We start from the raw sequence: 20,838 nt of genomic DNA, 5'->3' as shown, positions 1-20,838 counted from the left end.
ACCACTTTGGACACTGCCCATCCTACAGAACTCCCCCTTTCACTGGCGAGGATGCTAAATCCCCTTTATTTTGAACACCATTCCTAAAGAACACTATTTTCTCCATTTTAAACATTTTATGTTTATTATTATTGCCTATTAATGCCTCTGCAAGGCCTGACACCATGCAAACTGTCTCTTGCTCACCCCGCAACACATTTGAAATCTAGGACAGAACAGAAGATTTTTAAAGAAGAATGACTTAAATTTCAGCCTGTTTCTTACATAAAGCTATCATATAGAATCAGAAGATATGGAATATGGTGCATGATTTGTATGGCCTACTTTTATGTCCTCTGTAGAACTTGACAGCAGCCAACATCCACTTCCATTAACTGGAAAAGAGCTGTGTCAACATTCAGCTGATAGCTCCTTTTGCGTTCCTCAGAAATAAAATCATACAATTTTGAGTGACATGTGTGTGAGGGTGGGTAGTTGATGAGACTTGATCATGATGAGTCATTTTTGGGTAAACTAACGCTTTAAACAGGACAGATAAAAGAGAAATGAAGATTTTTCCAGGCAAGTGTTTCTGATTCCTCTGTTCATAGTGGGTACATAGAGAAGAGTGTGAGAGAGTGAGTGAGTGTGTGTGTGTGTGTGTGTGTGTGTGTGTGTGTGTGTGTGTGTGTGTGTGTGTGTGTGTGTGTGTGTGTGTGTGTGTGTGTGTGTGTGTGTGTGCTATGGCATGCCATGGCTGCCATAGCACATTAGTTAGCTATCCACAAAAACATCCCTTTAGCTTGTTTACAGACAAACACAAAAATGCACAACACACACACACACACACACCACACACACACACACATACTACTACAGTATTTACCAAACTTTCACTTTTGAAGTAAAAATAAAACCTGCAAGACCAGAGAGTCACAAAAAGAGTTATGGGCTTCCCAAAAAGCAAATATGGACCATTTCTGTCCGCCTCTTTTTTCCCCTCCTTTCAGCCCTGATTGGCTGTGTCCCTCTACAATCTTGCTTTCGCAATCTTTCCTACTCGGACAGCACACCCACATACCACCTATGGACAGTCATATATATTAGAAACAGAAATGGCAAGAACTTTCTCAAAATCACAAGCTCCGATCTGATTGGTTGGCTTTAAGCAAATTTATCAGCTATGTTCGGAATACTATGTATGTCTGCATGTTTGTTAACTGTGCATGGTCTGTACAATTTCTGTATTCATAGAATACCCAAATGACAGAAGAACATGAAAGAAGAAGATAAAAAGAAAATAAAGAGAAGGCAAAAAGGAGGCCGTACACTCCTCGCCACATTCCACAAATGATTGTGAGGGAAAAATCAAATCAGCCCACTCTCATTCATGATAGTGTGTGTGAATTGCTCAGATCTGTGTTGTGTGTGGGACTGTTCCCGCCTCAACGTGGCAAAGCATCATTAGTTAATTCTGACAAGCAGAATGGGAAAGAACAAGAGGGTCATCTCACTCCTTCACTGGGTCGCATGAACTGCACACACGCATGTCAAAGTTTCATATCACGGTCGACTTTGCTTTCGTAAACTAAACATACCAAGCATTTATACAAAACAGATACCAAACAATTACATGCAACATCTACACACAAAAATGTGACCACTGGCTGCCTGCGCTTTCAACCCTTCAACTTTTTCGGTGAACAGTCAGTTCTGTCCAGGGTCAATACATTCAGACCAAGGGCAGAAATGAGATGCTGATGAACTGAGTGTTCTGAGAAAGCCAGGACCATATGGAATACATGATAAGCGTCTAACATCAAGTAATTATTTTGTCCCTAAAGCAAAAAAACGAATGTGATTTATTGCTTGTCACTTAATCGCATCATGCCTGGTTAGGATACCTTGCAAAAATGGCCTTGTGATTGTGTTCTGTCTCAGAGACACACATAAATTCACAGATATAGCTTACGTTTGTTGATAATTGTCACAAAAGCTACATACGTATACAAATACACATGCTTTTAGGGTAAAACTCACCATCTGAGCGATGGATGCAGGTGTGTTGGTTGTCACTCAGGAAGAATCCCTCTTTGCACTGGCACTCGTAACTGCCCATTGTGTTCACACATATCTGCTGACAGCCGCCGTTGTTGTCCAGACACTCGTCCTCATCTAGCATCCAACAGAGAAAGTCAAAAATACACACAGTCATTACAAGTCACACAAACACAATCATCAGTGCACAATCTTACCTATTTCATATTCTTTTGTGTTGAAATGTGTCTTTGTTGTAAATATTGAAAAATTCTAAAATGTAATTTACAGGTTTAAATTATATTTTGAATCCCAGATTTTCAATGTGGTCTCAGACTTCTGGGACTTAATTAGCAAATAAGACAAATACAAAATAAATGTAAGCTTTAAATGATCATATAAAAATCAAATATAAAAAAAAGACGAAAAAGACAATTCCCCCGGAGCAACCCGGAGTTAAGTTCCTTACTCAAGGACACAATGGTGGTGGCTGTGGGGATCAAACCAGCGACCTTCTGATTAACAGTTATGTGCTTTAGCCCACTACGCCACCACCACTCCTATTTCCAGTTACATAAATCACAAAGCAAAATGCAAACTGATTTTTCCCCACTCATAATAAACATCCACTGATGTTTGTGACTGTACAGATGCAATGTTCGTTTATTACATTTAAAAATAAATTAGAATGTATTAGAACAAGGAACTGCTTGTACTGGAGGCAAAAATCTTATCATGAGACCAATCAGTCATTCTGATTACATTGTACTGATTCATGTATTTATCCAATGACTAATCTAAATCACCCCACCTCCACCCCCAAAACTGTCCCCACCACTTTTTAAAACAAAGTGACACCCATGACTATAGTCCGAACTCTCTCTTGGTTCACCTTTTACCTGAATGCTTCTTACTTTGGCTGAAAAATACTTGATTTCATCAAAAGTTACATCTAGGCTTGCTAATGTGTTAAACTTTAATTAATTGCATGTGTTAAAACATACATTTTGACAGCTCTAATATACAGTATATACACTGATGGGCCAAAACATTATGACCACTCACTGGTGAAGTGAATAATGTTCTCTTAAACATCTCCTAACAAGGCCACATGTCAAGGTCTGGGCAGATTAGTAAGCGAACAATCAGTTATCGTAGTCAACGTGTTGAATGCAGGAGAAATGAGCAGGAGTAAAGACCTAAGCGACTTTGACATGGGCAAAATTGTTATTGCCAGACGACTGGGTCAGAGCATCTCTGAAATAGCAAGGCCTGTGGGGTGCTACCAGTCAGCAGTGGTGAGTACCTACCGACAGTGGTCCGAGGAGGGACAAACCACAAACCGGAAACAGGTTATTGGGTGCCCAAGGCTCATCGATGCGCGAGGGCAACGAAGACTATCCCATCTGGTCCGAACCGACAGAATCTCTACTGTGGCACAAGTCACAGAACATTTTAATGATGGTTACGGGAGGACCCTGCTGCATATGGGGCTTTATAGCCGTTTACCGGTCAAAGTGCAAATGATGACCCCTGTCCAGCGTCAGAAGTGCCTACAATGGGCACACGAGCGAAATGGGAAATTGGAGCAGTGGAAGAAGGTTGCCTGGTCCGATGAGACCCGTTGTCTTTTACATCACGTGGACGGCAGTGTACGTGGACGGCGTTTACCTGAGGAAGTGATTGAACCAAGATGCACTGTGGAAAGATGACAAGCCAGTGGAGGGAGTGTGATGCTCTGTGCAATGTTCTGCTGGTAAAACCTGGGTCCCGCCATTCAAGTGGATGTCAATTTAAAACGTGCCACCCACCTAAACATCATTGCAGACCAGGTACACCCCTTCGTAGCAGGGGTATTCCCTGATGGCAGTGGTGGCTTTCAGCAGTATATTGCGCCCTGCCACACTGCACAATTGTTCGGGAATGGTTTGAGGAACATGATAAAGAGTTCCAGTTGTTGCACTGGCCCCCAAAATTCCCCAGATCTCAATCCAATTGAGTATCTGTGGGATGTGCTGGACCAAACAAGTCCAATCCATGAAGGCTCCACCTCACAACTTACAGGACTTGAAGAATCTGCTGCTAATGTCTTGGTGCCAGATACCACATGACACCTCGTGGGTCTTGTAGAGTCCATGCCTCGGTGGGTCGGTGCTGTTTTGGCAGCACGCGGAGGACCAATAGCATATTAGGCAGTTGGTCATAATGTTTTGGCTCTTCAGTGTATACTGTATATAGTATATATAGTTTTTTTTTTTTTTACTAACAATAAATTGATGAATTATAGTTTAGAATCAATTCATTTAATGGGACAGTTTGAACTGATTAATGCAAATGAATCAATTACTGACTTTAAAAAAATTTTTGCAAGTGAAGTTTAATCAGTGACATGATTAAAATGCACTCATTCTTGAGAGGAGCGAGATAAGAAGTGGTCACAAAACTAGTCTAATGACACAATCTTTAAGAACATTTACATTTAGTAATTTCTCAGACAGCTTTATCCAAAGTGACAAGCAAAAAGAGCTAAATCATTGTGCTATTCAGAATATCGACCAGCCCTAATACACTTTAACACTTTAACACATCCACAAACGCCCCAGCATGCGAACACAACCACTTTTCATGGTCTAATTTGGTCACAGTGGTTTATTATGTGGCTCCTGGCTTTTCCTGGGGACACAACTCTTATTTTAGCCTCCATGGAGTGTCTTGTTAAAGCAAGGCCTTTACTGTCCTATTAACTACCGTACACTTCAAGAGAGGGGGATGAGCAGAGGACCAGAGGGGGAGAAGGCCTGTCTTTATACCCTCGTCCACAGAGGCATACCTGTCTGTCCTGGGACCTAAGAGCTTTTTGAAATATAGGCTATACATTCTCTAGCCATATATAAAATGATGACCCCATAAAGGCACTTGTAGCAAACTTGTGTGAAAGAAAAATCATAAATGTGTCTTTAATATCTCAATCGCTTCTCCAAAACAGAAATGAGATTAATTAAAGAGCAGATTTTCTCCTTAAAAAATAACCCCAGGAATCTTGCATGTGTCTCCTCTGGAGATTCAACATTGTGCTCAGATCTGATAAGATATCAAAGTCTACAATCAAAAGCCTGATATTTCAATATCATCTCAATATTTTTTTAGCAAGTTCTTCTAAGACCTAATTATATGAGTTATGTAACCACATTCATTTTGTATGTAGCTCTATACACTCGTTATATGTCAACAATTATCTCATTTGTTTCTATTTTTATTTCTCCAAGGGATTTTAAGAGAAACCCCTTAAACAAAGTTGATACTACTGTAAATGAAGTACTGAGGGCTCCATTACTCAATTATGAGAGCTACAAAATAGCAACCTCTGAGCAATGAAATTTTCCTCAGGGAAAGTGTTGCCATGAAACACCTTAAATACACATGCTTTTCATATTTACATTTTACCTCCAGTGCATTATAAATAATTTGCAACCTTAATTTACAAGTAAAGAACTCATGAAACTTTGTGGTGTATACCTTGACACTTTTCCAAAAAAAAAAAGTAATGGCATGTTGTTATTTTATAAGTTGTCACTCCTTTCTTTCCATTTTCTTTTCTCAATTTTTTATTATTATTATTTTGTTTCCCTTCCTGAACATATCCGTGTTGACATTTCTTTTTCACTTAAAAATTGCCAGAACAGATGCAGGAAAATGTAACTTGTGTGGCCACCCAAATTATGGCTTTGTTTTTTTTTTTGTATTTTTGTCTTTATCACCACATATGACAGTCCAGTCATGGAAATATGCCTCTCTCGTAGTTCTGTTCATGGACGAGAGTAATATTATAGGATAGGAGCTTTTGCAGAAGACATGTGCTGGCTGCTTTGCTACTTTGGCTTAGAGTGTGTTTGTGTGCTGTGTTTAATGTGGGAATGGAAACTGATCCAACAGAATGGATGAGTGTGACAGCACTCTCTCGTTTAAAAGGAGGAAAAAACAACATTTCAGCTGTCATCACTCAATTAAGGCCCTCTCTGCCAAAATTAAAACAAGAGCCCTGGCATCCCGGCCTGCGAGTTTAAACTAGAATGCCTTTGTTTTGTTTGATTGCTCTAGAGTAAACTTTAATTTGGAATAGATCTAAGATGACATGATACAACAGGGACAGAGAGAGGAGACTGGGGGAACAGGAAATAGACAGAGAGAGATGGAGTACTGAAAGAAATAAGAATGAGAATAAGAATAAGGTTGAGAAATGAAAGAAGAGAAGTAAACAGAAATGAACTAAACTGAAGAAAACTGAACAGAAATGAATTGAACTAAACAGAGGTCAACAGAAATGAACAGAAATGACTTGAATTGAACAGAACAAAATTCACCAACAAAAGTGAACTGTCACGACTGGTGTGGCAGCAGGACAAGACAGACGAGGGGTTTTATTAAATAATAATAGGAGGAACACAAAACACTGGAACAAATTAAAGGTCCACGATGGTAAAATGAATTTAACACACGAACATGAAACATCCACGAACGATCAAACATGGGAACAAGAGCAGGCATAAAACATTGGAAACATGGAACATCACATACAACGATCGAACAAAGAACCAGGTTTAAATACAGGAGGAAACAAACAAGGGAATGAGGGACACCTGGAGGAAACAATCAGGGAAAGCTAACCAATCAGGGGAACACCAATGAAACTACAGAGGACTACAAAAACCAGACAGGAAACAGGAACTAAATTAAACTTCAAACTGACAGTACAAAAACAAAAGACAACAGGGAACATGACAGAATCCCCCCTCAAAGGATCGGATTCCAGACGATCCAAAAATAAAAAATAAATGACGAAACAAAAACCCACAAAAAACAAAGTGAGAGCACTAAGGGCAGACAGACAGACCAGGGGGGGGGGGGGGGCACAAGGGGCAGGAAGACTGTCCAAGAGGGCACAGAGGGCAGGAAGGCAGTCCACGGGGGCACAAAGGGCAGACAGGCAGACCAGGGAGGCCGAGAGGGCAGGCAAGCAGTCTCTGGGGGTGTGTGAAGGGAACCGGGTCAGGTGGCCTGGGGGGCGTCCACCGGGTAGGGACAGGTTTAGGTGGTCTGGGAGACGGCCACAATAGGGGGACAGGTTTGGATGGCCCGGGGGCTGGCCATAAGGCAAGGGCCGGTTCAGGGGGCCTGGGAGGTGGCCACAGGACAGAGGCCGGTTTAGGTGGCCTAGGAGATGGCCGTAGGGCAAGGGTCGGTTCAGGGGATCTGGGAGGAGGAGTGGCCACTGGGGGAGCCAAGGAGGACTTCTGAGGCGGAGCCGAGGGAGGCCCGGGAGGCGGAGCCGAGGGAGGCCCGGGAGGCGGCGCCGTAGGAGGCTCGGGAGGTGGAGCCGAGGGAGGCTCGGGAGGCAGAACCGAGGGAGGTTCAGGAGGCGGAGCCGGGAGAGGCTCGGGAGGCGGAGCTGAAGGAGGCTCAGGAGGCAGAGCCGAGGAAGGCTCGGGAGGCTCAGGAGGCTGAGCCGAGGGAGGCTTCGGAGGCGGAGCCGTGGTTGGCGGAACCATAGAAGGCTCTGTAGGCAGGGCCGAGGGATGCTCTGGGGGCGGAGCCGTGGTTGATGGAGCCGTGGGAGGCTCAGGGGGCAGAGCTGAGGGAGGCTCTGGAGGCGGAGATGAGGGAGGCTCAGGAGGCAGAGCCATAGGAGGCTCCAGAGGCAGAACCGAGGGGGATGGCGCTGTAGGAGGCTCTAGAGGCAAAGGCCTGGAAGGCTCTGGAGGCGGAGCCGAGGGAGATGGCGCCGTAGGAGGCTCGAGAGGCTCAGGGTGCTCGGGAGGCGGAGCCGTAGGGGGCTCGGGGGGCGGAGCCCTGGAAGGCTCGAGAGACTCGGGAGGTGGAGCCCTGGAAGGCTCGAGAGACTCGGGAGGCGGAGCCCTGGGAGGCTCGAGAGGCGGAGCCCTGAGAGGCTCGAGAGACTCGGGAGGCGGAGCCCTGGGAGGCTCGAGAGGCGGAGCCCTGAGAGGCTCGAGAGACTCGGGAGGCGGAGCCCTGGGAGGCTCGAGAGGCGGAGCCCTGAGAGGCTCGAGAGACTCGGGAGGCGGAGCCCTGGGAGGCTCGAGAGGCGGAGCCCTGAGAGGCTCGAGAGGCGGAGCCCTGAGTGGCTCAAGAGGCTCGAGAGGCGGAGCCCTGGAAGGCTTGAGAAGCGGAGCCCTGGGAGGCTCAAGAGGCTCGGGAGGCAGAGCCCTGGGAGGCTCGAGAGACTTGAGAGGCGGAGCCCTGGGAGGCTCGAGAGGCAGAGCCCTGGGAGGCTCGAGAGACTTGAGAGGCGGAGCCCTGGGAGGCTCAAGAGACTTGAGAGGCGGAGCCCTGGGAGGCTCGAGAGGCGGAGCCCTTGGAGGCTCGAGAGACTTGAGAGGCGGAGACCTGGGAGGCTCGAGAGGAGGAGCCCTGGAAGACTCGAGAGGAGGAGCCCTGGACGGCTCGGGAGACTTGAGAGGCGGAGCCCTGGGAGGCTCGAGAGGACGAGCCCTGGAAGACTCGAGGGACTTGAGAGGCGGAGCCCTAGAAGGCTCGAGGGGCGCTGGCTCTGGGACGGTCATGGCTACTGGCGCTGGCTCTTGGATGGTCATGGCTACTGGCACTGGCTCAGGGACGGTCGAGGCTACAGGCGCTGGCTCAGGGACGGTCGAGGCTACAGGCGCTGGCTCAGGGACGGTCGAGGCTACAGGCGCTGGCTCAGGGACGGTCGAGGCTACAGGCGCTGGCTCAGGGACGGTCGAGGCTACAGGCGCAGACTGGTTGACCGTGGGTGATGCGGGCTCTGGCTCGCTGACCGGGGCTGACGAGGGCTCAGGCTCGTTGACCGTGGCTGACGAGGGCGCAGGCTCACTCACCGTGGCTGACGAGGGCGCAGGCTCGCTCACCGTGGCTGACGAGGGCGCAGGCTCGCTCACCGTGGCTGACGTGGGTGCAGGCTCGCTCACAGTGGCTGACGTGGGCGCAGGCTCGCTCACTGTGGCTGACGTGGGCGCAGGCTCACTCACAGTGGCTGACGTGGGCACAGGCTCACTCACAGTGGCTGACGTGGGCACAGGCTCACTCACAGTGGCTGACGTGGGCTCTGGCTCGCAGACCGGGGCAGGCGTGGGCCGGAAGGCGGAAGCCCGTCTTCTCTTCCTCCTCCGGGCAGACGAAGTGGACCGTGCAGGCTCATTGACGGCGACAGGTATGGGGGTTGGCTCGCTGACAGGCGGGTCAGGCGTGATGGAAGAGCCATGGGCGAGTGGAAGGTCACCACTGCGGGAGGTGAGGTTGGGTCCTCCTCTGCCACGCCCACAGTGAGTGGCGAGCCACTGACCAGGAAAGTCTCTTCCACAAAATCGCGGAGCTTCCAGCCGCGCGTCGCCGGTGGCAACAGCTCCTTGAGCGAATCGGTCAGATTAGCCCGGAAGAACACGACCAGGGAGGAACACAAAACACTGGAACAAATTAAAGGTCCACGATGGGGAAAACGAATTTAACACGCGAACACGAAACATCCACGAACACGAAACATCCACGAACGATCAAACATGGGAACAAGAGCAATCATAAAACATTTGAAACATGGAACATCACATACAACGATCGACAAAGACTGAACAAAGAACCAGGTTTAAATACAGGAGGGAACAAACAAGGGAATGAGGGACACCTGGAGGAAACAATCAGGGAAAGCTAACCAATCAGGGGAACACCAATGAAACTACAGAGGACTACAAAAACCAAACAGGAAACAGGAACTAAATTAAACTTCAAACTGACAGTACAAAAACAAAAGACAACAGTGAACGTGACATGAACATAATAAAAGAGATCTGAACTGAACGGAACTGAATAGAACAGAATGGCAGTGAACTGAAAAGAAAAGATCTGAAGTGAACTGAAGGGAACAAAAAAAATCTAAAGTGAACAAAACAGAATTTAGGTGAACAGAAGATAAATGAACTGAAGTGAAGATAAAATAATTTAACTAAACAGAAGAAAACAGAACAGAACTGAAGTGAACTGAATAGAACATAACATAACAAATTAAGTGAACAGGACAGACCAGAACTGAACTGATGTAAACTAAAGTGAACTGAACTGAGCGGAATTAACTGAAAAGAAGTGAACAGAACAGAAAAGATGTCAACTAAACTGAACTCAACTGAACAGAACTGAACAGAAGTGATGACTCTCCCTTTTAAAGTGACCTCTGTTACAATATCCCCCCTCTGTCACCATGGTGATACAAAACATTCCTTCCTTCTACTACTTCTCGACTTCTCCTGCCATTCTGATGGTGGAACGATAGAAGAAAAAATCTGGCAAAAAATAAATAAACAGCAGCGGCAATGCAGGCATTCATAAAAACCACAAATGATCAACACGTTGAGTCCAGCTGTCTGCTCTAAGAGAGAAAACAAATAAGAATGGAAATGAACTGCAGTAAATTGCTCACCATTAACCAATGTTAAATCAGTTTAAGCTTTAACTTGTTAACATGTGATAACCGGCAGTTTCAAACAACTTCCTATACAAGATCAGTCAGACAGACATGCCACTGCACTGATTTCCGTATATTTCAAAGAGCTTGCCGGTTTGGTTAGCACTCTGTAGGTCTGTTTGAAGACACTTTGTGAGTGTATAAGTGTGAGTGTGTGTGTGTGTGTGTGTGTGTGTGTGTGTCTATGCAGAGCACACTAAAGTATGTCACTGTTCCAATTGCTCACATAGGGTTAGGGGTATCAGCAAACCGCTATATTAAACTTATATTAAATATTGATATATTCGGCAAATATTAAACTTCGATGCACACAATTTGTGGTACGGATATGAATGATACCTCAATTTGTGCAGCTTGTTTAGGAAAGGTGTAATCCAAGTAATCGAAATTCGATCGATTTTCGCCTGGAGAGTGATAAAATGGCCAGAAAAATCCCATAGATTTACAGTAAACGAGGGGCCTAAGCCTTTTATAGTGACCAGAATATCATAGGCTACGTTCACACAGGCAGACAAAATCAGATTTTTTGGATGCTGTCACTCAAATCCGTGTAGGTTTTTGGAGACTGAACAGGACAAAAACACATTAAATCAGATTTTTGCCAGCCTCATCCAAACCACATTCGTAGGTGGATTGAAATACGATTAAAATCAGATTTGTCTGAAAGGTCAGATCGGATTTAATGTGTTTATTCCGCCATTTGCTGTGCACGATGATTTTGCGACAAGAAAACATACTGCACTCCAAACTACATAATTAAAGCCTCCACAATCCACTTCGAATTGAATACAGTAATGACGCCACGCAGCAGGATTGTTACAAACAGAATTTTCCATAGAAATTACTTCAAAAGTGAGTTCAGCCTGTTTTATTACACATTTCAGCCCTACAAAACTCTCATAGTGGAAGGTAAACAGGGCATAGAGATCATCACTTCTGAATTTGTCATGTATATGTTACAGGGCAAGCAAAACACTTCAATGACTGCATAGCAATGCACTTACAACCACAGAACACCAGACTCGGCAAACACCACTCAAATTGTCAAGAAAAAAAAAAGGATACATTTATTGTTAAATTAAGTTTAATAAAAATATTCATATCTCTTGATGAAGCTTACACAAGCAAACAGGATACATCATGCAGATGTCGATTGCATGATTAAGACTTATCATAAAGCATTATGAGAAAATAAACAGAGCCGAGTTGAAAAAGACAAAGAAGAACAGGCTGGTGGGATAATGAAAAAGATGAGAACAAAAGATTGACGCCAAAGGGACAAGAAAGACGCGTAAAAGTAAAAGGTCAGCATAATCTGGCATGATTCATTTAACCTTTCGATAAGGTCAATGGTTCTAGTGGTTTCACGTCCATCTAAACTTGCCATAAGTCACACAGATGACGTGTCAATTAGAAACAAAAGGGGTAATTTGACACACAATATGACATTCAAGCACCAATGAGAAAGAATGAGATTTTGAAAAAGCAACAAACACACACATATTATGTGTGAATGTGAAACATCAGCATAAAACAGATATGGGAAAGGTTGCATTAAAAGGAATCATAGGAAACACAATGACAAAAAAGCCATTTGACATTTTCTCTATGGCCAAAAGCATTATCAAGATTTTGGTAAATCCAGAGAAGTGTTTAAAGGAATATTCCAGGTTCACTACAAGTTAAAAGAATAGTTTGCCAAAAAGTCATAATTTACTCACCATAATATCATTATAAACTCAAATGAATTTTTTTCTATTGCGGAACACAAAAGGCGATTTTTTTTAATGAATATTGATGAGTGTTTATACAATGGCACACAATGGCAGTAGATACTGCCTCACCTTAATGCTTAAAAGGACTCAAAAAGTAATAAATCAAAAATGATAAAAGTAGTCCATGCATTTGGTGCATCATATTCCAAGTCTTCTGAAGACACATGATATGCTTTGGTGAAACAACCCAAAATGTAAGTCATTTTTCAGTGAAAATCTTGAAGTTTGTAGTTCATCGGGCTGGTTGAATGCATCACAGAATAACAGTTTACACTTTTCGGGAGAATCCACCTACAAATTGCTTTTAGATGTATCTACACATTAAGCTAGGAAAAGAAAACCATTAACTTGTATTGAACCCGGAAAATTCCTTTAACCTCTCCAACAAAGATTACAGTGAATATGGAAAAGAAACAGCATGCAATGCAAAGAAGAGGACAGGAGTAGAAAAAAAAACGTAAGCTTGATCTCTAAATGCTTCACATTTTCTGTGTCAGTCTATTTCTAGGGAGAGGTGGAAGAGAGTGGTGAGACAAAGAAAGACAGATCCAGATTAAAAGCAAGAGTAATAGAGGGAAAGAAATGAAGAGAAATGTAGAGAGACTACAAAAAAAGGGAAAGACATAACAAGAGCCGCAGAGAAGGGGGGTTAGAACAGGAGAGCCCCCTCAGTGCTGCCGATGGCCCTCTACGGCCTTGTCTTAGTTCCCAGAGCCATCATTTAGACTCGTATTTGAGACATTCCACAATAAAGATGTCAAATAGAAGGCAAGTATATCGCCTCTAGGGAAACAGCCTGGAGATACTCCAAAAAAAGACCCACAGCCAAGATAACCAAAAAAATACTAAGAGAAAGACAAAGAGAGAGAGATTATCAACTAAATAAAGTGGGAAAAGAGATGACAGACAGACAGACAGCCAGCCAGACAGACAGACAGACAGACAGACAGACAGACAGCCAGCCAGTCAGACAGACAGACAGACAGACAGACAGCCAGCCAGACAGACAGACAGACAGACAGACAGACAGACAGACAGATAGATAGATAGATAGATAGATAGATAGATAGATAGATAGATAGAGAGATGTCGACCATAGTTTTTCATTTTTCATCTCAGCGAGTATTGCCGTTGACTACCACCCTTGGAGTCGCAAGTTTGAATCCAGGGCGTGCTGGGTGACTCCAGCCAGGTCTCCTAAGCAACCAAATTGGCCCAGCTGCTAGGAAGGGTAGAGTCACATGGGGTAACCTCCACGTGGTCACGATTAGGGGTTCTCGCTGTCAATGGGGCACGTGGTGCATGGATCGCGGAGAATAGCATGAGTCTCCACATGCTGTGAGTCTCCGCGTTGTCATGCCCAATGAGCCACGTAATAAGATGCACGGATTGACGGACTCAGAAGTGGAGGCAACTGAGACTTGTCCTCCACCACCCAGATTGAGGTGAGTAACTGCAGCACAATGAGGACCTACTAAGTAGTGGGAATTGGGCATTCCAAAAAAAATATTATATCGCCTTTTGTATTCCACAGAAAATGTTTAGAACAACAGGAGGGTGAGTAAATAATGAAAGTATATAAATCATTTTTGTTAGAACTATTCCTTTAAAAAAAGAGAGAAGAAAGATAGCAGTAGAGAGACAAATTTGGAATAAAACAGCAATGTAAATCGTATTGAGTTAGCACAACTGAGGAGGTGTTAAAGCTCTCTGCAGGTATGAGTCCTGCTGCCCTGCTCTGGGATCCATTATCATTAGAGCATCTAATGAAAAATGATGAGCTCAGCACCCTGAAACTTAGTAACACTACCGCTCTGAAGGGGCTCTGAGCACATATTTGCTTTGGATTATGAGAGCAGAGAAGAGATGAGAGGAGAACAGCCCAAGGTCTTCATCAAGATGCTCTGACTCTCTTGCTCTCTTTCTCTCTTGTGACAGAAATGTTTGTAATACATGGTCACCATGACAACAAAGAGCCACCACACATCAGTTTGATAAGTTTGTTTTAACCAAAAACACATCTGTACTCACTTAGAGTGGCAAAACAGACAGCTCCGCTACAAAAAACACAGTTTTTAACGAATTCCTCAATCCCCACAGCAATCCAGAGAAACCATGACTCTCCCGGTCATGGAATTTCATCTTTGAACTATTTCAATAAATATGAGATGGCAAGTTATTAATTTTCTCTCAGCCTTTCCTTTCCCTACTTCCATTTTTAACCACTAACATAAACATTGGACTTGACTGCCGAATTCTGGGAATGTGATGCGATTGCGCCACTGGTGACATTTGGGTGACATTTTTAAGGGATGAAAATAATCGCAAGGTTCCTGTTGGCGTGCTCCTGTCAGAACGAGCTGGAACACTGGCGCTAGATGCGGCTCGGCTGGCCTTTTCCGAGGCGCTGTGCAGAAAGGGGCTGGAAGATTGCTGGAGCAGATTTGTTTATGTTTGCAGATGGGGTTATTACAGAGGTCGTTAGCTGGGCAAAGAGATGACGAGAGACTAGTTCATCGGTTAGTTCATCAGCAGAGCCAACTGAGTATGTATTTATGTTTGAGAGACTGAGAGTGTGTGAGAATTAAGCTCTGTTCTAAAACCTAGAGAGCTGCCTTGGTGCCAACAGTCTATACAGGCAGCTACCTTCTAAGGGGCTGTTCACACATTATGCATTTTAAATTATTATTTTTTTAATAATTACTTCTGCACTGTTTTTCATAGTTTTTCATTGTAAACATGCGCTAGATGGACATCTTTGATGGTTGTGCCACATCTTGCTGTTTTTTCAGTGTCTTACCATGGTGTCAAAACATGTTTCCAGATACTTGCGCACTGTTATATTCGCTGCACTGCATCAAAAAGGCGTTCAGTTTTAATGGCCCTTAAAGCTGCATCCAACTGAAATGGAACCTCTTAAGTGACTCGACTCACAATTGATTTCACGTGATATGATGTGATACTCTCAGAAACATAAATATACATACAAATTTTGGGTAAAAAATGTTTTGGAACAGAGCGAATGTGCATTTTTTTACACTAGACTACACTTTTAGGGTCTTACCAAGGCAGTTGTGCCCATCATCTGCGAGCATGAATCCATCGTAGCATGTACACCTGTAGTTTCCAGGGATGTTAATGCAGTCATGCACACAACCTCCATTGTAGTCGTTTTCACACTCATCCATATCTGTAAATAGACAACACAGACACACAAACATAAACATTGTAAGTCCAATAACACAAAAGTAATGGCTCACTTCAACAAGCCGCATGATTTTAGGTATCATTATCATTATCAAAAAAGTATGAGCAAAAAGAAGCACCACTAAAAGGTCTAATACTGTTAATGATACTATACAGAGGTAAAACAAGGTTTAAAAACAGTTGGCTTATGGAACAAGGCAGAGTAAGGCCTGCATCTCCTCAATGAGTTTTTAAAGCAGTCACACATAGGAGGGGAAAGTACAATAAAAAACATTCATTTTCTATTATTTCATGGATAAATATTTAAAAATCAGAAAGACAGAAATTATTTGTATTCTTATATTGTTTGTCCTCCAGACAATTATTACAGGTGTCTGCTTTATGTTCTATGCCACCTCAAAGTATGTGGGTGTGAGAGTGTGTGTGATTTAATAAACGTAGCCTGTGTTCTCAGAGATACACGGCACAGACTGAAAATATCCACATTATTTATAAAATAAAACATGTGCAATTCTAATTATGACGACACTTTTGTTTATCTTTTTAATCAGAAACAAAATCAATCTTTTCAAATTAATTCTGACATTCTCACGCCACAGACACAAATCACACACACATGTACTGGACATATACACCAAAATTATGGAGGCATAGTAAATACTTCACCACTGTTTTATTCATCGTTTATTTCTTTTTTCTATCAAGGACCAGAATAGAGTATCGGTTTTGGCTTACTTGGAGGAAATGGGTCATCGTAGTACACAAACACCGAGCCAACTCATCACTAAAACTTCCAAAAACACGCTGGAGTAAATAACAAGAGTACATGTCTCATTACTGTTTTATTTGGTGCAGACTTTCCCAAACTGGGGTTTGTATAAAATAGCCTGGTTCTGCGAAAAAGTTCTGAATTGTGAGCCAAAATGTCACCTAAAACCAAGGCAAGCGATAAAGAGCCAAATCAGTAACAAATATACATATTAATTGTATGTTAACAAGAGTTGCAGAGTATGTTCATCTTTTGTATGGATGGCAATTATTACACTATTACAACCACTATTAGATCTCCATGAAATGACAAATAGTCCTCTATAGTGTAGTTCTTCACCAAAACTTCATAATCTACACAAAAAAAAACAAAAAAGAAATGGTGTTGTTGGGAGATTTGGGAACAATTTGGGGTTATCAAATTTGTCCTTGGTTTAAAAAAAACCTTACTCTAGTGTGCATGCTCTCAATTCAGAAGAGCGCTTAATCCATTGAAGGTCTAAACGAGAGGCAAAGTATGCAGGGATAAAGGAGTAAAGTGAGACAGACAGATGGAGAGCGAGACTTCTGAAGGTAAATTAGACAAAGATGAGGAACGACAGCTTTGATAGAACAATTTCCCGGTGATGGTTACAGTTCAGATGTTGGTTTTCAAACTCAAGATCTCACAGTACAATTCTGCTTTAAAATAACTGGACATTCAGTGGCGTTAGGTTGAACCATCCAAGGACTGTGAGAAAGTTACGAGTCAAGGTGTTAACGCTTTCTAACTGTGTGTGTTGTGGAGGTGAGCATGGTTAACAAGGTGCATATGGGGTGTCGGGGTGCCAGTGGAGATGTGAGAGTGACGGGGTTGTTAAACGGGCGGATGGCCAGTTGGTTTCAAGCTGACACACTTCCAACCCCAGAGCTGTTGTTGACATCAGCCGACAGTTTTGGGCTGCCGGTTGCTGTTGATTCTGCCATCGACACATGCACATCTCTAATTGAAGGAGAAGTGTTTATGCTCAACAACCCATTAGGCAGATTAGGCACCTTCACTTACACCTCAGCAGGGGTAGAGCTGACAGGGGGCCACACATCCAAACCCCTACAGTCCAACAACACACCCCACACCCAAATCCACACTGTGCCATGCGAGAGGGGAGGAAAGGAGGAGGGGATTCCGCAAAAGAACTGTTGTTAATACATTTTCATCAAAATGGGAAGGATAAAACGTTACTACTTTACTAACACCTAACTAATGTTTGCCTCTGTAAATTTCACCTCTTCGCATGTAATCAGAATTGCAGTTAGGCCAGCTATGGCTGCTGTGCAAATGAGCTAGTTCACCGCAGTTAAGCAAAAAACACTAACAATCAGTGCTGCCTATTCCATGCATATTTGAATACTTTGCTAATGCATGCATTACTATCAGGGTTCAACAATCAGAATGGCTTGCTGGCCCGGGGTCAGTGTAAGAGCGTTTCGGGGCAAGTTCATGGAACTGTCACTAGCCCTGTTCGGTCAGTTGCCGCTAAATGTCACATTAAATGTGTTTTTATGCCATGCAAACTTAAAATTTGTTTTAACTTAAAAATCTTTGCAGGTCATGTAAAAATCTGAACAACTGGCCCAACAGAGCCAGCAGAAAAAAATACCCTTATTGTTAAAGATTTAGTTAATCCAAAAATGAAAATTCTCTCATCATTTACCCAACCTAATGCATCCTAGATGTGTTTGACTTTCTTTCCTCTGCTGAACACAAACAAAGATTTTTAGAATAGTTTCCCAGCTCTGTATGTCCATACAATGCAAGTGAATGTTGACCAGACTTTTCAAAAGCAATGATGAGATGTAAAGTGAATAAACTATTTCATTTTAGTCTGTTGTCACCCAAAACCAACTGGTTTGTGTCACGGTCCTGTCAATCTGTCAGTCTAGGTTTTTTTCTGACAGGACCGTGGCATTATCGTTCCATGTCTATCTTGTTTCGTTGTTTGCCTTTGTGTGAGCGCACGGTTTCGGTTGTATTCTGCTGTGCACTCTTCGTTCCATCTTGTTTCAAGTTGGGATCATGGTGTCTGGATCCTGACTTCCTGTCTGGTTTGGTTTCAGTCTGTGTCGGGATCGGACACTAGTGCTCCATGTCTGTCTGTTATTGATGTGGGTCCATCGTGCTTATGTCATCTTGGCAGCATGCACTCGTGTCAATAGTTTCTGCGCCTCACATCACGCTCGTGTTGCATGCCCGGGTCAAGAGCTGTCTTCATATTGTGCTGACGTTTGGTCTAAGGTGTCGGGTCTGTGTGTGGCTGAACTCCTGCACAGGTGTCCAGTCTTATTTTTGTCGCCTGTTGCGTGCATCACGTGGCATTTGCCTCACGTTGTATGCTCAGGTTTCGTTTAGTGTGACAATGCGTGACATCGCTTTGTTTGGCGTTGCCACACATTCTCTCGTCTTGTTTGTCAGTTGGCATGGTGTATATTACCTCATTGTCATGGCGATGTGTGCTCATGCCATTCAGATGTTTTGTGGTCTTGTGAGAGCATGTGGCTTTGTTTTGTTTCTGTATCAGCGTGTCTCTCTGTCTTTCGTCATACTCCTTGTTTGCCCATTATTCGTTTATTAGTCACACCTGCCCTGTCTTGTTAACCTGTTGATTTCTCTCCCTATTTTAGTCTCCTCGTGTTTGCTGCCCAGTACCAGTTCGTCTTGTTTCCAGTCTTGTGTGCTTGTTTCCCAGTCAGTCGGTCCTGTTTTTTTATGTTCATTCCTGTTCATCCCAACCTGGTCCAGTCGGTCCTGTTCCCCGCTGCACCCCAGCCTTGGATTACCTTTTTCCCCAATGGAGTAGTTTATGTTTTTTTTTTCCCCTTGTGGGAGCTTTATGTTGGTTTAATTTTTGGATAAATAAATCCCCCTTTTATCTCTGCATTTTGCAACAGATTGCTTTAGAAGACATTGATTAAACCACTAATGGAATACTTTTATGCTGACTTTTTGGGAGCTTCAAAGTTCTGGTTGCCATTTACTTGTATGGACCTAAAGAGTGGAGATATTCTTCTAAAAATCTTTGTTAGTTTTCAGCAGAAGAAAGAACACATTTGGGATGGCATGAGGGTGAGTAAATGATGAGAGAATTTTTGGGTGAACTTTACCTTTAAGTCTTGACTATTGCTCATACTTTTTGAAACCCCTAAGTCTTAAGTATTAAACGTATAACTATTCCGCACCATTTGTGCTACAGACATGAATGATACCTTAAATCATGAAGTACATTGAAAGGCATGATATTGCTTTTCTAAGCAATCACATTTGCTTGGTAGACATCAAAATCTCAGACTTACACAGTTGGATGCATTTTGCAGTCAAGGTCACAGTACCGAAATATTATAAGATATTCCTACCTTGTGTTAAAGGACATTATTATTCTATATTATTATAAGATACAGGGCAAACGTGAGCTGTCAAAGGAAATGTTAGTGTCTTAAAAAGCTTCTAATAAGCATCCATACAAATAAGGATGTCTTTCATAGATTTGAATGCCATAATAATTTTCAGCCTTTTAGTGGGTTTGTCTATGTGTGTAGATATCTGTGAGTAAGAGTAGCATCATATAAGGCAACAGAGAATCTGAAGTGTCCTGTGATGGGAGGGTCAATGATGAACGGTGGGCACACTCAGCCAGCCAATCAGAGCATCGGCAGTTATGTGACGAGTCCGCAGACACCAGGCAGACAATGGCCTAGTAATGGGCTGACACCTTCATCTCTCCTCCTTACAAATACCCCCCAGCCCACCCTCTCACTCCACCATGCCACCTTTTCCATTGCTTTCTCATTCAATCATATAAACACACACTTGGAAACACAGTTACACACCCACATCTCTATATATCCACACACTCCAAGGGACTGAGGCACTTTTCAGCTGCGACAATTACCTGACCTGTTTCACAGACAGAGATAAAAAAGGAAAGGAGAGAAGGAGAGAGAGACAAACAGAAAAAGAAAGCTGAGATAGATAGACAATGCACTTATCTAGCAGGTAAACTGACTGATCAATTGTCCATATGCAACTTTTAAAGTGTCCACCCCTGTAAATAAACAACAGCAGTGAATTAATCACTCTTTGCTCTGGCATCATGGTGGCTTTGTCATCTGTCAGGCCTGGGGGTTCCCTTTCGATCTCCGCACACTTATGAATCTCATCAACCCATCAACACCCACAATCAATAAAATCCAAAGGGATTTCCAAGGAAATGCTATGTCATTTTATCTCATGCTCTCTCAATGTTATATAATCCTTCCTTCTGGGTTTAACAGCATTTTAATTCCATCATGCTGTCTAGTATAGGAAATCCCATTAGATACACTCAGGTGTGAGCTTAAATTATATAGTTCCCTTCAATAATAAAAAAATCAGTCTTCTTATTTTGTGTATACTGTATATTGTATGTATATTATTAGGTGTATATTGTATATTGCGTTGTGTAACAATATGTGTAAATCAGATGTTTATTGTAATTGTCATACTGTTATGTTGCTTGGAACTGCACACAAGACCACTGTTGCACAAGGGAT

General features: G+C 43.2%; 1 protein-coding gene across 3 annotated transcripts in view; it reads right to left on the bottom strand.

Moving 5' to 3' along the window:
* The window catches only part of LOC127637564 (signal peptide, CUB and EGF-like domain-containing protein 1), a 90,996-nt gene that overhangs the window by 62,709 nt on the left and 7,449 nt on the right, over positions 1-20,838 (bottom strand). For 2 of the 3 annotated variants that reach the window (XM_052118678.1, XM_052118679.1), the window contains exons 3-4: positions 15,362-15,487; positions 2,020-2,154 (exon numbers count right to left, since the gene is read on the bottom strand). In XM_052118678.1, coding sequence (XP_051974638.1) covers positions 2,020-2,154; positions 15,362-15,487 — 261 coding nt within the window. The remainder of the gene's footprint in view (positions 1-2,019; positions 2,155-15,361; positions 15,488-20,838) is intronic. The other variant, XM_052118680.1, reaches the window with a different exon arrangement.

This window comes from Xyrauchen texanus, chromosome 45 (assembly GCF_025860055.1).
Source record: "Xyrauchen texanus isolate HMW12.3.18 chromosome 45, RBS_HiC_50CHRs, whole genome shotgun sequence".
Lineage (NCBI taxonomy): Eukaryota > Metazoa > Chordata > Actinopteri > Cypriniformes > Catostomidae > Xyrauchen > Xyrauchen texanus.
Note: the sequence above shows the minus strand (reverse complement) of the source record. Positions and strands in the feature narration are given on the sequence as shown.